This window comes from Eimeria tenella, genomic scaffold (assembly GCF_000499545.2).
Source record: "Eimeria tenella Houghton genomic scaffold, Eth_scaff145, whole genome shotgun sequence".
NCBI classification, from domain to species: domain Eukaryota; phylum Apicomplexa; class Conoidasida; order Eucoccidiorida; family Eimeriidae; genus Eimeria; species Eimeria tenella.
Genome location: NW_013541517.1, coordinates 34,545 through 47,437, shown reverse-complemented (window position 1 = coordinate 47,437; position 12,893 = coordinate 34,545). Strand labels below are relative to the sequence as shown.

The 12,893-nt window shown below is 52.1% G+C and overlaps 4 protein-coding genes across 4 annotated transcripts; 2 read left to right on the top strand and 2 right to left on the bottom strand.

Moving 5' to 3' along the window:
• Nucleotides 1-433: 433 nt before the first annotated feature.
• ETH_00014995 (translation initiation factor 2 beta, putative) lies at nt 434-1,991 on the bottom strand (the record flags this gene model as incomplete). The annotated part of the gene is made up of 5 exons (XM_013373426.1): nt 434-518; nt 985-1,092; nt 1,304-1,383; nt 1,513-1,585; nt 1,914-1,991. Coding segments are annotated over 5 exons (424 nt in total), but the record flags the coding sequence as incomplete, so codon positions are not given.
• Nucleotides 1,992-4,677: 2,686 nt separating this feature from the next.
• ETH_00014990 (40S ribosomal protein S12, putative) lies at nt 4,678-5,568 on the top strand (the record flags this gene model as incomplete). Its single annotated transcript, XM_013373425.1, has 2 exons — nt 4,678-4,770; nt 5,227-5,568. The coding sequence occupies 2 exons, from the start codon at nt 4,678-4,680 to the stop codon at nt 5,566-5,568; spliced, it is 435 nt and encodes a 144-aa protein (XP_013228879.1).
• A 1,837-nt stretch (nt 5,569-7,405) lies between these two features.
• Nucleotides 7,406-8,609, top strand: ETH_00014985 (uncharacterized protein; the record flags this gene model as incomplete). The annotated part of the gene is made up of 2 exons (XM_013373424.1): nt 7,406-7,959; nt 8,183-8,609. The coding sequence occupies 2 exons, from the start codon at nt 7,406-7,408 to the stop codon at nt 8,607-8,609; spliced, it is 981 nt and encodes a 326-aa protein (XP_013228878.1).
• An 829-nt stretch (nt 8,610-9,438) lies between these two features.
• Nucleotides 9,439-12,845, bottom strand: ETH_00014980 (uncharacterized protein; the record flags this gene model as incomplete). Its single annotated transcript, XM_013373423.1, has 7 exons — nt 9,439-9,586; nt 10,191-10,448; nt 10,634-10,905; nt 11,285-11,507; nt 11,867-12,003; nt 12,093-12,181; nt 12,386-12,845. The coding sequence occupies 7 exons, from the start codon at nt 12,843-12,845 to the stop codon at nt 9,439-9,441; spliced, it is 1,587 nt and encodes a 528-aa protein (XP_013228877.1).
• Between the last annotated feature and the right edge of the window lie 48 nt (nt 12,846-12,893).

Sequence of the window (12,893 nt, the reverse complement as noted above, 5' to 3'; positions counted from 1 at the left end):
ATGTGTTTTGGGCCGTATTTGCCCTTCAAGACGAGCTGCCCATCGCCCGCTATGGAGCCCTCAGTGCCTACACCCACAAGCAGCAAAAGCTGTCTTTGCTTCTGCTGCAGCAGCAGCAGCAGCAGCAGCAGCAGCAGCGAAAAGCCACTTGCTGCGCAGGCAGCAGATAAGGTTCCTGCTGCAGCAACCAGCAACAGGTGCCTAGCCCCCACAAGCAGTCAAAGCTGCTTTTGCTTCTGCTGCTGCTGCAGCAGCAAAAAGGCTTTTGCTGCAGCAAGCAGCAACTACCTTTTGCTGCTTTGGGTTTAGGCAGCCTTCGCTCCAAACCCTAAACCCTCACTTTAAACTTCAAACGAACCCCCGTCTTGGACCCTAAACCCTCATTTAAACCCTAAACCCTCATTTAGCGAATTAAAATGGCTTCAGGACTTACCCAACTCCGCCAACACAAACTGAAGGACGTGCTCGCTGGGTCTGTGCATAATTCCGCAGATGTCTTTGAAGTTAATCCATGCCACCTAAAAACAAAATAAAACAATAAATTAATAAATTAAATAAATAAATTAAATATATAAATTGATTAAATTAATTAAACTAAATAATAAATAAATAATAAAATGAAGCAGCAGCAAAAAAGAAACGAAAAGCGCCGAGCAGCAGATGGCTCAAACAGGACGCCTGCGGTGTATGTACACTCAAACTCAAAAGGCCCCAAGAACTGCTGCTGCTGCTGCTGCTGCTGCGGATGCTGCTGCTGCTCAGCAGCAGCAACAGCAGCAACAGCAGCAGCACCAGCAAAACCAACAAATGGCAATTTAAAAAGTTAGCAAGAAGCAGCATATCGAGAGGCGGCATTTTACTGGCCAAAATAAAACCAATTAAGATTAAATACTAGAATTAAAACCGAACTCTTGAACTCATTTAAATAAACAATTAAAATAAACAAATCAAAATTTAAATAAATAAATAAATAAATAAATATACTTTCTTTGATCCGACGCGAACAACTTGAGGCGGCTTTATGGTGTAGCGCTTTGAGCCCGCCAAGTCAGGGTTGTTCCTAACAATGAGTTCTTGAATGCGTTTAAGCATCTGAAATAAATAAATAAATGAATAAATAAATAAATGAATAAATAAATAAAAATAAATTTAAATTAAAAATAAGCAAAATGACGCAAAAGAGCGCGCAAATTCGAGCAGGAGGGACCCCAGGGGAGCCGCACAGCGACGCAGCAAACCCTAAACCCTAAACCCTAAACCCTAAACCCTAAACCCTGATTTAGCGGTTACGGCGAAGCAGTACCTCTTCGTAACTGTAGACATGGCCCCGCACGAACAGCTGCCCGGAGCCGTCCACAAAGGCCTCAGAAGCAGCCTCAGCAGCTGACAGACACAAGCAGCAGCAGCGCATCACACAAAATGCTGCTACTGCTGCTGCTGCTGCTGCGGTTCGCACTGCTGCTGCTGCTGATGCTGCCGCTGCTGCTGCTGAGGAGCAGTGGCTTCTCTCACCCTGGTCTTCTGGCTTCTTTTCCTTTTTCTTTTTTCTCCTTTCACCGAAGTCAAATGCTTGGGCGGCCGGTTGCTGCAGACAAACAGGGAGGTGGACGTACACCCGAGATGCGCGCTCATATCGGCATCCCACAGCAGCAGCAGCAGCGCAGCAGCAGCTGCAGCTGCTGCTGCTGCAGCGAGAAGAAGCAAAGTTGTCAGGCGCAGCAAAAGGAGCAGCAAAGCGCTCTGCGCAGTGCTGAGGCGGCTGCTCGCGCTGCGGAAGGCCGGGAGGAAGAAGGGAAGGAAAGAAAGCATTAAAAGAAAAAAAAGACAAAAAATAATTAAATTAAACCTTAAAAATAGGCAAAAGGCTGCAGCAAAGCGCTGGGAGCTCCAGCAGCAAATTTGCAAGAAGATACCTCTGCGGGCTGAGCAGCGCTGGGCGCAGGGGGGGCCCCCTCGTCCTCCCTTTTTTCTGCAATTTCAGTGGCCGCCATTTCCAATTTTAAATTAACTAAATCGAAATGAAAAGCGCTTTCGCCAGCGGCAGCCGCGAACTCCTGGTGTATGTACACCCCAGCACTGCCCCGGGCTGATCCCACGCATGCGCCTGCAGCCGCCAGCCCCACTGACCGCCGGCTCGGTCTTCTCTGCATTATTCTGCATTAAAAAGCGGAAATTATCTTTTAAATAAGTTTTTAAAATGCAATTAACTGACAGAAGCTCAAGAATGCCCCTCCCGCGGCTGTTACAGAGCCCTGTTCAAAGAAAAGTTGAAGCCAGGGGGGTCCTGAAGAACAGCTAACCGCGGAAAGTTGTCCCAAATAATGCAGCATTAGTTGCAAAATAAAATAAATTTTGCTTTTTAATTTTATTTTCTTTCATGGAAAACAATTCAGGGAGCTTCTGCTTCTTCAATTTAGCTGACGGACTCTGCATGCACCCATAATGGCTTTAATTTCAGTGAATTTGAACTTTTAAAAACAAAAAAAGATAAAATGCAAAAGTATGGACCTGGCCCACGCAATGAGCAATATTTGGGGTGTCTGGACACCACGCTAGCCACTGCGCATGCAAGACTTTGGAGAAAAAGTCAGCAATTTCGTTCCGAAGAAGAGCTTCTATCGCCAGGAGGGTTTAGGGTTTAGGGTTTAGGGTTTGGCTGAGCTCCCTCTAGGGCAGAGCGCAGTGGGGTTGATGGCCTTGAGAGTCACTGCAACAAAAGCTCTTTTTGCTTCTTCAGGCCACATACATAAATGCTTATCAAATTATTGAAGAAATAAAACAAAATAAATAACAAATTACAAAACTTTGAGGCCTCTAACCCTATCTTTTCTCAATTTCTCATTCCCAAATGCAAAAGTATTCTTTTATCCTCCAAGTGGCCATGAAACCCTCTTCTTTGGGGCCCCACGGGGCCCCACGGGGCCCCACAGGAGCAGGAGTTGCTGCTGCTGCTGTAAGGCCCTACAGAGCTGCAGCAGCGGGGCCCCACAGCAGCAGCAGTTGCTGCTGCTGCTGTAAGGCCCTACAGAGCTGCAGCAGCGGGGCCCCACAGCAGCAAGCCTGGGGTCCTCTTGGCCCCTGAAATGTCTTTTGGGTATTCTAAATCAAATAAAATAAATTTTTCTTGAAAAATTTTATTTAAACAAGTTTACTGTTTTGCTGCTCTTCAGGCAGCAAAAGGCGCAGCTAGAGCAGCAAAAGGAGAGCCAAGTAGCCCGGGGAAATCTTTAATAGGAGCAGCAACAGCAGCAGAGGCAGCAGCAGCAGCAGAGAGAGCAGCAGCAGCAGTAGCAGCAGCAGAGGCAGCAGCAGCGGCAGCAGCAGAGGCAGAAGCAGTAACAGCAGCAGCTAAGTAGACGGCTTGGTAGGCGCCCAGCGTAGCTGCTGCAGACAGACACACATTGCTGCTGCTGCTGCGGCTGCTGCAGTCTATTGGCAGCAGCTAGTAGCATTAGACTTTAAGCCGAAGTTCAAATTTTTGGAATAGTTTGGCCACAAAAAGTCCCAAAAAAGCATTTTTTGTTTCTTTTGAACTTTTTAAAAAGTCTTTTTGTGTGGAGAATAAAAAAACTAAAATTGGGTTTTGTAGCTTTTCTTTTTTAGCTCCAAAACCCACCAGCTGCGCCCCACAGCTGCAAAGTCCTGCAGCAGAGGGCTTATGAAAAATCCATTTTCGAAATTCCATTAAAAGACTTTTTTCGGAGAAAATAATAAATTAAAATGGCATTTTGAGCTGTAAATGAAGCAAGAAGGATTTGGCCATGGCTTGGTTTGCTGCAGCAGCAAAAGCGGGGCAGCAGCAGCTGCTGACGTGGGCAATTTCGTGCTGCAGTTCAAAACTGCTGCTGCACTAGACTTCGCCTTGAAGCCTTTATTCGTTTGAATGCGCAGCAAAGTGCATGCAGCAGGGGCTTTCCGAATGCCTTTCTGCAGCAAAATTTGGAGCAGCAGATTATTTAAAATGTCTTTTCGCTGCAAAGACCAACAAGAAAGCCTTAAAAGACTCTGGATTGCTGCAGATCCCGCAGAAAAAGGCAAAAACGGAAATTGAGGGAGGCCTGGCGGCTGCCGCAGCAAACAGATGCAGAATCCTTTCTTTGAATATCTAAAAATATAGAAAAACAATATGAATTATATAATTATTTACTTGTTCGCGTTTTCCTGAGATCTAGCTTGGTTTCAAGTAGTGTTTTGAACCACAGGCCATGTCCGGGGAGAGTGCTGCATGGAAATTCCGAAGCTTTCTGTGACATTTCTCCAATTCAATCTTTTAAAAAAGCCTTTGCTTTCATAAAAACTAATATTTTCGAGAATTCTCTCTCAAAAATGACAGATCGGCAGATTCTGAAATCGGAAGTGGTGAACTGGAGCACCTAACACCGGGGGAGTCCACAGGCGGCAAACACCGCAGCTTACAGCAAGTGGAAAAGTAAAAAAAGAGATTTCAATTTGTTAAACAGGTAATTAGCGCGTGCAGCATTTTAAAATATTTATTTATTTGCATTCGGGAAGCTAGGAACAGGGCTGCATGCGTAGGGGCTGGGTTGGCTTGGCGTGCATGTGGGTGCCCACAAGCGGGATGAGGATCTTGGAAGTTCTTCATGTTTATAGTTTTTGCTTTGCACGAGGAAGACGCTCGACGTTTTGTTTCGAGTTGACCGTGAAAAGTAATTCAAAATGTCTGACGTGGAGAGCGCCGGCGCCCCTGAGGAAGTTCAGGTCGAGCCTGAGGAGGAAGACGTCAAGGACCTGAAAACCGCCATTAAGAGGGTAAATAGATCAAATACATTTGCCAAATGCTTCCATTTTCCTGTGGAGTCCTTTGTTGAATGTGTATTTTCCCCGTTTTTTCGACTCCGCTCCGCCAATTCCCCACACTGAGAACCTGAACAAGAGCCATGCCTGGATGCTCTCCAGCTGCGTGTGTTGTCTAACCTTCTGTGGCATTTATTTTATTTTTATTTGACTCTTTTTTGCTCCGATCGGAGCTCGTTTCGTTGCGCTTTCCCCCGCTTCCGCCGTGTTGCAAAGAGGGTTGGGGTGCGGTGTCGCGGCAGTTCATGTTTGCATTTTGCGATTTTATCTCTCTCCAAGTAATTTGTTTTGATAATTTTATCATTTATTTGCTGTTTATTCCCACACATTGTCGATTTCTTCCGAGTTCCCCCACTTTTGCATCGCTTTCGCACTGCAGCAAGATCCTGCGTTTCGCCGTTTGCAATTCAGGTTTTGAAGAACGCGCTGATCCACGACGGGCTGGCCCGCGGGCTGCATGAAGTGGCGAAAGCCCTGGACTCGAAGCGGGCACAGGCGTGTTTCTTGGCGGAGAGTTGTTCAGAGCCGGCGTACAAGAAGCTGGTGGAGGGTCTTTGCAAGGAGCACGGGATTCCGCTGATCGAAGTGGCGGACAGCAAGGAACTGGGCCAGTGGGCTGGTCTTTGTCGCATTGACAACGAGGGGGCGGCTCGCAAAGTCGTGGGGGCCTCTTGTGTTGCAGTTACGGACTTCGGCGAACAGAGCGAGGCTCTCATCTTCTTGCAAAACCACATCAAGTCGCTTTCCCAGTAGAGCCCGCCCGCCGTCTGTTCGCGCGCGGAGAGCTGCCAAACGAAACTCCTTTTCTCCTAAAAGTTGAAATTGCATTTCGACGACATTTTTTTATTTTGTGCCGATTTGCTTTAGAGTTTACAAGTAGAACGCCCGCAGCAGCTGCGACAGCCAGGCACTGCAGCAGCAACTCTAGCAGCAGCTATTTCGACTTTTCGAGATTCTGCGCTTTCTGCGGCCAATGCCTGAGAGATCTAGCGACGTTAGTGGGAATTAATGCATTTATTCCTGATATTTGTTCCAATATGATATTTATTCCAATATGCACTGGGATAAGAATGAAATGCCACAGAGCTTGCCTATTGCAGCTTGCTGGGAGCTGGACACAGACATTTCCACATATCGGGCTGGAAACGTGAATGCACAAGTTCGCTGAGGTTTTCCTGCTTTGTGGCTCAGTAGGAGCGCAGTTTGTGAATGGCTTGTGAGTTATACTTGGTTTCATTTCTGATTTGCTGCAGTTTGATGCAGTTTGTTGCAGTGTTTCTTGCAATGAATGGAGCGATGGCGTCTGCCTGCGAGGCTCAGCTGGTTTGCTGCAGCTCGCCGGCTGCGCTGCTGTTTGTTCTCGTCTTTCTTTCTCTTTTGTCCGGCGCAGAAGAGGCAGCTGGTGTCTTCTGCATTCTTGCGCCGTCTGGCTCGGTGGCCGGCCAGGAGAATGGAGGTGAATAGACAAGGAAATGCGGACATTCCACTGAAGTTTCTGGACATAGACGCCCACAAAAATGACGAACGATCGTAAAATAAAATAACTAATTGAATTGTTCGCAGGGCAGGCTGCCACTCGTCACGAAAAGTAACCATTCTGAAGGTAGGGACATGAACTGCAAACTGTGCTGCGGCAGCTGCTGCTCAGCGTAATGGATGAGGTGTGTGGTGCTGCCTACTGCATCGGCAGAGCTGTTGTAGCACAGCTCCTGCCTGCCAACTATTCAAATGCCCTTTTCATAATGAAAGTTTTCTATGGGAATTAGGAAGCTAAAGACGCGTGGGCTAGAAACGTGCATATTCCCTGGACAAAGTGAAAACGAATACGAGCTGGTGTGCGAGCCGCTGACCGTGGGCAAATGCACACCTTGCTTCCTGATTGCTCACTGCCTCACTGCGCAATTATGTGCAATAAAACATATCTGAAGTTGCACAGATGCTGTGGAAAGAGGGTATTAATTCAATGAAGGCACCGCGCTAGCGCGGCTGTCTGAAAGCTGAGGCGTACTGGTTTCGTACGCTCGCAGCGAATGAGCCACCAAGCCTTAAGACACGATGAGCGGGAGCAGGAAACAACGCGTTTCCTTCCAATTCTAAAGAGTAAAGGAGCACATATGTTAAATTGGGGAAATATTAAGAGTTTTCCTTTGCTGTTGAAAGGAATCGAACAGCTGCGCGCACACAGGGAGGCCGCCTGACCGCCAGCGGCATGCGGTGGTTCATGACCACAGGAACGAATTCCAGCAGTTGTACTTGTGTCTAGTCTTATCGCGGCGTTTTTGTTTTTGTAGAACGCGTTTGGTGTTTATCGAATAAGTTGTTCTGGCAGTTCCGCGAAGCGCTGTTGGCGTGAGATCGATCCGGTGTAAACGCAGCGCGGTTTCAGCATTTGGCGTTTCCCGAACGGACATAGTGCTGTCTGTCGGTGCATGTTGTTTCGAACGCGTGTTTTGACTTTTTCTGACAAAACTTGCACTGGCGGAGGCGCTTGGCATGCAGACGGGAGGCGTGCAGAGGAGTTCTGGCCTCGGAGTGGTCCTGCGTTGATTCGCGCGTTGTTCAGGTCGAGTTTGTGCAAAAGCGCAGCACAATGGCTTGCAGCTGCACCCGGCCCAACTACAAGGGCCCCGGGGTGGGAATATGGGCTTTGGCTCTGTCTTTGGAGTTCGCGTTGGGGGTTTTGATGGTGTTTCTGGGCTCGGACGCGGCGCCGGACCCGGTGAGCAGCCTCGAGAACATGGACCAGAGCTTGAAGGATCTTCTGGTGAACGGAAGCGCCGCGAAGGCCGTGACCATTATAGGCTGGTTTCACTTGGTTTTGGCTGCAGCTTGCGGCGTTTTCGTCACTCTCGGCCTCTTCGTCTGCGGCATCTTCCTCTGCCCCCTCTGCATCCTGGGCTGGGTCCAAACAGCTTTCTGCGTGATTTCGACCTTCGTCACTGCAGCATATTTGCGCAAGTACCTCGACGTTGCTGCTGCAGCAGTCACTGGCGAGGCCCCCGAAGAGATTTCCGCAGATGTCTTCTTTGCACAACTCAACAGCCCGAGTCTTCTCCTCGCCTCCGTCCTCTCCTTCGTGTGTTCCGTCGTCTTGTCCAGAGCTGCCAAGGTCAGCAGCGGCGAGTCCGTCCCGGGAGCTGCCCTGTAAGCCCCCTGCTGCTGCTGCTGCTGCTGTTGCTGCTGCTGCTGGCGTTTCTGCTGCCGCTGCTGCCGGTTCTGCTGCTGCTGCTGGCGCCGCGGCTGCTGGCCCGTCCGCGCAGCCCGCAGCAGCCACTGCCGCCCCCTTGTTTCCGCAAGCTGCTCCCGTGCTCACTCCCCCCCGCTGCTGCTGCTGCTGCTGCTGCTGCTGCTGCTGCTGCTCTGTCAGGATGGTGGAGAGCATGGGTTTGTACGCGGCGATCGGGGCGTTTCTGGGGGCGGGCGGGGGGGGCGTTTCGCCGACGCCGGCGCTGACGACGCTGTGGGTGGCGCTGTGCGTGCTGGGGGCGATCTTGATGAACATTCGCGCGTGCTGCTGCGAAAAGATCTGCAACACTTTGATGATAGTTTTGTTCGGCGTGGGGGCGCTGCTGTCCTTCATCACGGCCGTGGTCTTCGCGAGAATCTACGCCGCAGTCGTTGCAGACCCCCTGGGCAACGCGGAGTACGCGCGCCTCTTCGTAGTCATGGAGGCCGGCATAGGCCTCGTAGTTGCTGCAGTGCTTTCCCTCGCTGCATGCGTCATGTCGCTGCTGGCCACGGCCTACGCGGCGCGCTCCCTCATTTGCTGCGGCGACGGCGTCAGCAGCAGCTAGCCGCACCCACGCTCGCGCGCGCGCATGCATGCACGCATGCATGCATGCACGCATGCACGCGTGCGCGCATGCATGCACGCATGAACGCTTGCGCGCATGCGCGCATGCATGCACGCATGCATGCACGCATGCCGACTGCAGGCGCGGCAGCGGAGCGCCTGCATGCGAAGTGCGGCGACGCGGCCCGCCGCGGGCTGCCGCCAAGCTGCACACTTGTACAGTGCTTGCCCGCAGCGCGCAGATCTACTCCGGAAGCTCTCCCCTAGCCAGTTAAAGCAATAAGTTAAATAAATTAAGCAAGTTTTAATTGTAGCTGGGCTCTTTGCAAGCCGGGGAGGCCCCGTTCCCCGCACAACTAAGAGGCGCCCGGCCCCCTGCGACCGGGGGCCGAGCCGTTGCCCGGTGCTCCATTTAAAAGGCACCGGAGGAACTTCTTTGTTTTTAAACTATCGAATATTTATCACTTGCAAACTTAGGGCGGGGCCCTTCGCACAGAAAAGTCGACACGGAAGGCAAAGAGGTGCGAGGCGGAAATTGAAGTGGAGATCCACGCAAGACGGGCATTAAACTGGAATTCCAGGGAGCAGATAAAAGCTGAAGTCGACAAGAAGAATAACAGAGACTGAAAAATAGCGGAGGCAGCAACTTTGGCGATGTGCAACTCGTGGTTTCGCAGAGTCTGTGCAAATTGAATTGCCAGCATTCTGTACAGCGAAGTGCGCCAAACGCAGCCTGCGATCTAGAACTCGAATCCCAATGAATTAGCCTTTCCAGCTGCTGCATGTTTAGGCCAAAAGGTCCCAAATAATGTGCAATTAGTACTTGTGCGTTAGTAAGGGTTTCCCGGCCTTAGAAGCGCCGCCTCCAGCCTCTCCCCCGTCACCGCTGGGGGCAGCGCCGACGGCAAATAACGGGAAAAATGCTTGTCAGGGACATCTTCGTATTTGAAATTCTCAAAATAAGGACTGTGGGTGAAACTGGAAACACAAAAACACACTTGAACCCAACCTCGAGCCAGCCCATCGCAACTTGAATTTGCTGCGCCATTTAGCTGCTGCAGTGACAGGCGCAGCCACTCACGCCTGCAGCTCGCAGGCGTGTTTCCACTCAATGTGGTGGCGAAATGTGGATTTCAATATACACTAAATATATACTAAATATGTATTAAGTATGCATTAAATGTATATTCAATACTTATATTCAAATATATATTATATGCATGCATGCTGAGATCTGTTCCTGCCTGGTTTGTTAAGTGGGCGCATTACTTGCACGGAGTGTACGCGCGTGTATGGGCGCTGTGTGTGTGTATCTGCTCGAAATAAAAGTATGCATGCGTCCATAGGGACAATATGTGAATATGCTCTCTATTTACATGAATTTGCGCATATTTTATGTCTAAATGTGTACAAGCATATGCATGCATGTGCATCCAAAGTGTGCGAATATGCAGCACTACACATGCATGCACACAGGCGTAAAGTACGTCTGCACGCTTGCATGCATGCGTACAGCAACTGCTGCGCAAATCGCAAGCGAAACTGCATTTCTTAGGGCATTTTTTCTCGTTTAAAAGCTCACTTCGGAGGCAGCGTCTGCTCGAGCTCATAGTCATCGGGGTAGGCACTTTGCCGCTTGAGCCACTGCTCGAAGTCCCACGCCCCGTCGTCCCACTCCCAGACCTCTTCGCCCACGGCCACCCCCACCTGCACTCCTCCAAATGCGTCTAAGACCACGTCGGTCTGGGGGTTGAAGCAAATGGGGCTTCCCGCTTCCGGCTGCACTGCGGGCGGCAGCGGGGGCTCTTCACTCACCACGTAGCTGCCTTTGTCCAGAAGTCTGAGGCAATTAAAAGTCCAAATGAAGCGCCTTTTAGTTTTTAGTGTTTAGGGTTTTGCAAACGCGGGCTTGGGAGGCCCGGGGTGTCTATTTGAAGTGCTGCTCCCTGCACTGCGGTGTACGTACACCACACGCAACAGACGCACCGGCAAAAGCTGTAGCAATAAGCCACACATTCTGCGGACTCTCTCCAAACAGGACCGACGCAAACCCTCGAGGGTTTCGCGAGCAGCTCAGAACAGGACAACACCGCGGCCTGCGACGCCCGCCGCCGGCCCCTGCGTTTTGCCCCCTGCTGCTGCTGCTGCTGCTGCTGCTGCTCGAATAAAGGCAAGGCAGGGGCCCCCTGCACCCACAACTTGATGCGGAATGGCAAGTGCCAGCCAGGGCGGGTGACCAGCTTGAGGGAGCAGAAGCCGGGGAGTGAGCTGGGGGTGCCATCGGGGTAAAACCAAAGCTGCAGCAAAACAAAAGAAATTTAAAAGGAATTAAAACGAAAAGCACAAAAAAAGAGCTAATTAATTGCGTGAAAAAACAAAAAATTTAGACATAAACTGCCACGGAAGCCCAGAGGAAAATGCACTGTTCTCTCTACTCAATTCAGTGCATGCAGCCCCAGCAGCCAAACACAGAGAGGCCCATTTGCATGCAGAGCGCTGCATGCAGTACTTTGCATGCTAGCCCATTTGCATGCAAAGTGCTGCATGCAGCAGGGCCCCCGCTGCATGCAGCCCCAGTGGGAAGCCCTGAAGGGGCCCTCGAGGGGGCCCCTGCGAGGGGCCCCCTTGGGGGGCCCCCGGGGCCCCAAAGGGGGCCCCCGGAGCGAGGTAGGGTACCTGCATGGGGTCGACGCCCCCCAAACAGAAACATTCACTTTTGATGGGGGGCCCCCCTCGGGGGTGTTTCTTGGCGAGCCACGGGACCCAGTAGAGGGCCCACGAGAAGGAGGCCCCTGCACTTGCTGCGTAGGGGGGCCCCTCCACAGCCCCGAAGAACTGGGGATCGAAATAGTTGTCGCTGTTGCGGTTGGGATCGGCCAAACCCGTCTCCAGGAAGGACCTGTAGTGACACCCCACAGGCCCCGGGGTGTACGTACACCTGGAGCCCGCCCCCGCATGCGCCCCACAGCTGCCACGCGCAAAGAAAACTGCAGCTCAGACTAACGAACGGGGCTCCGGTCCTCAGCTAGCTGGCCAGCTAGCTAGCTAGCTAGCTGGCTCGCTAGTTAGCTGGGAGGGCCTTGAAAACGAACATGTATGAACTGCAAGAAGCTGCAGATCTGCCTCAGAGGCGGCAGCGCTGAAGAAGCAAAGTGGGGCCACGAGAAGCGGCTCGAGAGAGCAGCAGCAGCGCCAGCAACAAGAGCAGCTGCAGCAGCACAAGCAGCAGCAGCGGCAGCAGCAGCAGCAGCACCTCACCGTTTGTAATGATTTTTGTCCTGCAGGGTGGGGTGCTCTCGCGTCCAGTCTATAGAGTCCACCAGCTCCTGCGCAGCAGCAGCAGCGACGGAGGCAGCAGCAGCAGCAGGGGCAGCAGTAACTGAGGGCAGCAGAGACTGCGGACCGCACCGCAGCAGCAGCACGAGCAGCAGTTGCTGCTGCAGCTGCTGCAGCTGCTGCAGCAGCAACTAGGAGCTGCACGCACCTTGAAACGGTCGTTAGGGGCCCCAAGGGGGCCCCTCGGTATATCCCCCTGTACAGAGTCCATCCCCCATTGCTGCCGCTGCTGAGGCCCTGCAACAGCACATTGCCCACAGCAGCAGCAACTGCAGCAGCAACTGCAGCACATGCTGCAGCACATGCTGCAGCAGCAGCTACGGGAGCAACTGGAGCAACAACAGCAACAGCTGCAGCAGCAGCGGCAAATGCAGCACGTGCTGCAGCAGCAGCAGCTGCGGGAGCAGCAGCAGCTGCAGCAGAACTGCGCGTTGAGGTCACCTGAATCGGACTCTCTGCGCTCGCGCTCCTTTTGTCTTCCAGTTCTAAAAAAAGGGTTTTTTGGATTTAAATATGAGGGGGCCCTATTGGCCACGAGTCCGGGGGCCCCCAGGGCTCCGTGCGGGCCCCCCAGTTCAAATTCGGGGGCCCCGAAGTCCCCAGCAGCAGCAGCAGCAGCAGCAGCAGCAGCAGCTCTGCGGGCCTTCGCTGCTGGCGTGGCTTTGAGCCACTCGGCTCCGCCGCCCTCTTCGTCTTCTTCCCCCAGCGCCTGCTGCTGCAGCTGCTGCTGCAGCTGCTGCTGCTGCTGCTGCTGCTGCAGCAGCGGGTGCTCTGAGGCCTGCAGTATAAACACGCGGTCTGGGTAAATCGGAGGGAATACAAGAAAGCCATCATTGATGGGCTCGTAGCGAACGCCTGGCCCGAAGTAGGTCTCGTAGTCGAAGCTGCGGAACACGTTCATTCCAGCTGCTGCAGCAGCAGCTGCAGCAGGAGCCGCAGCAGGAGCCGC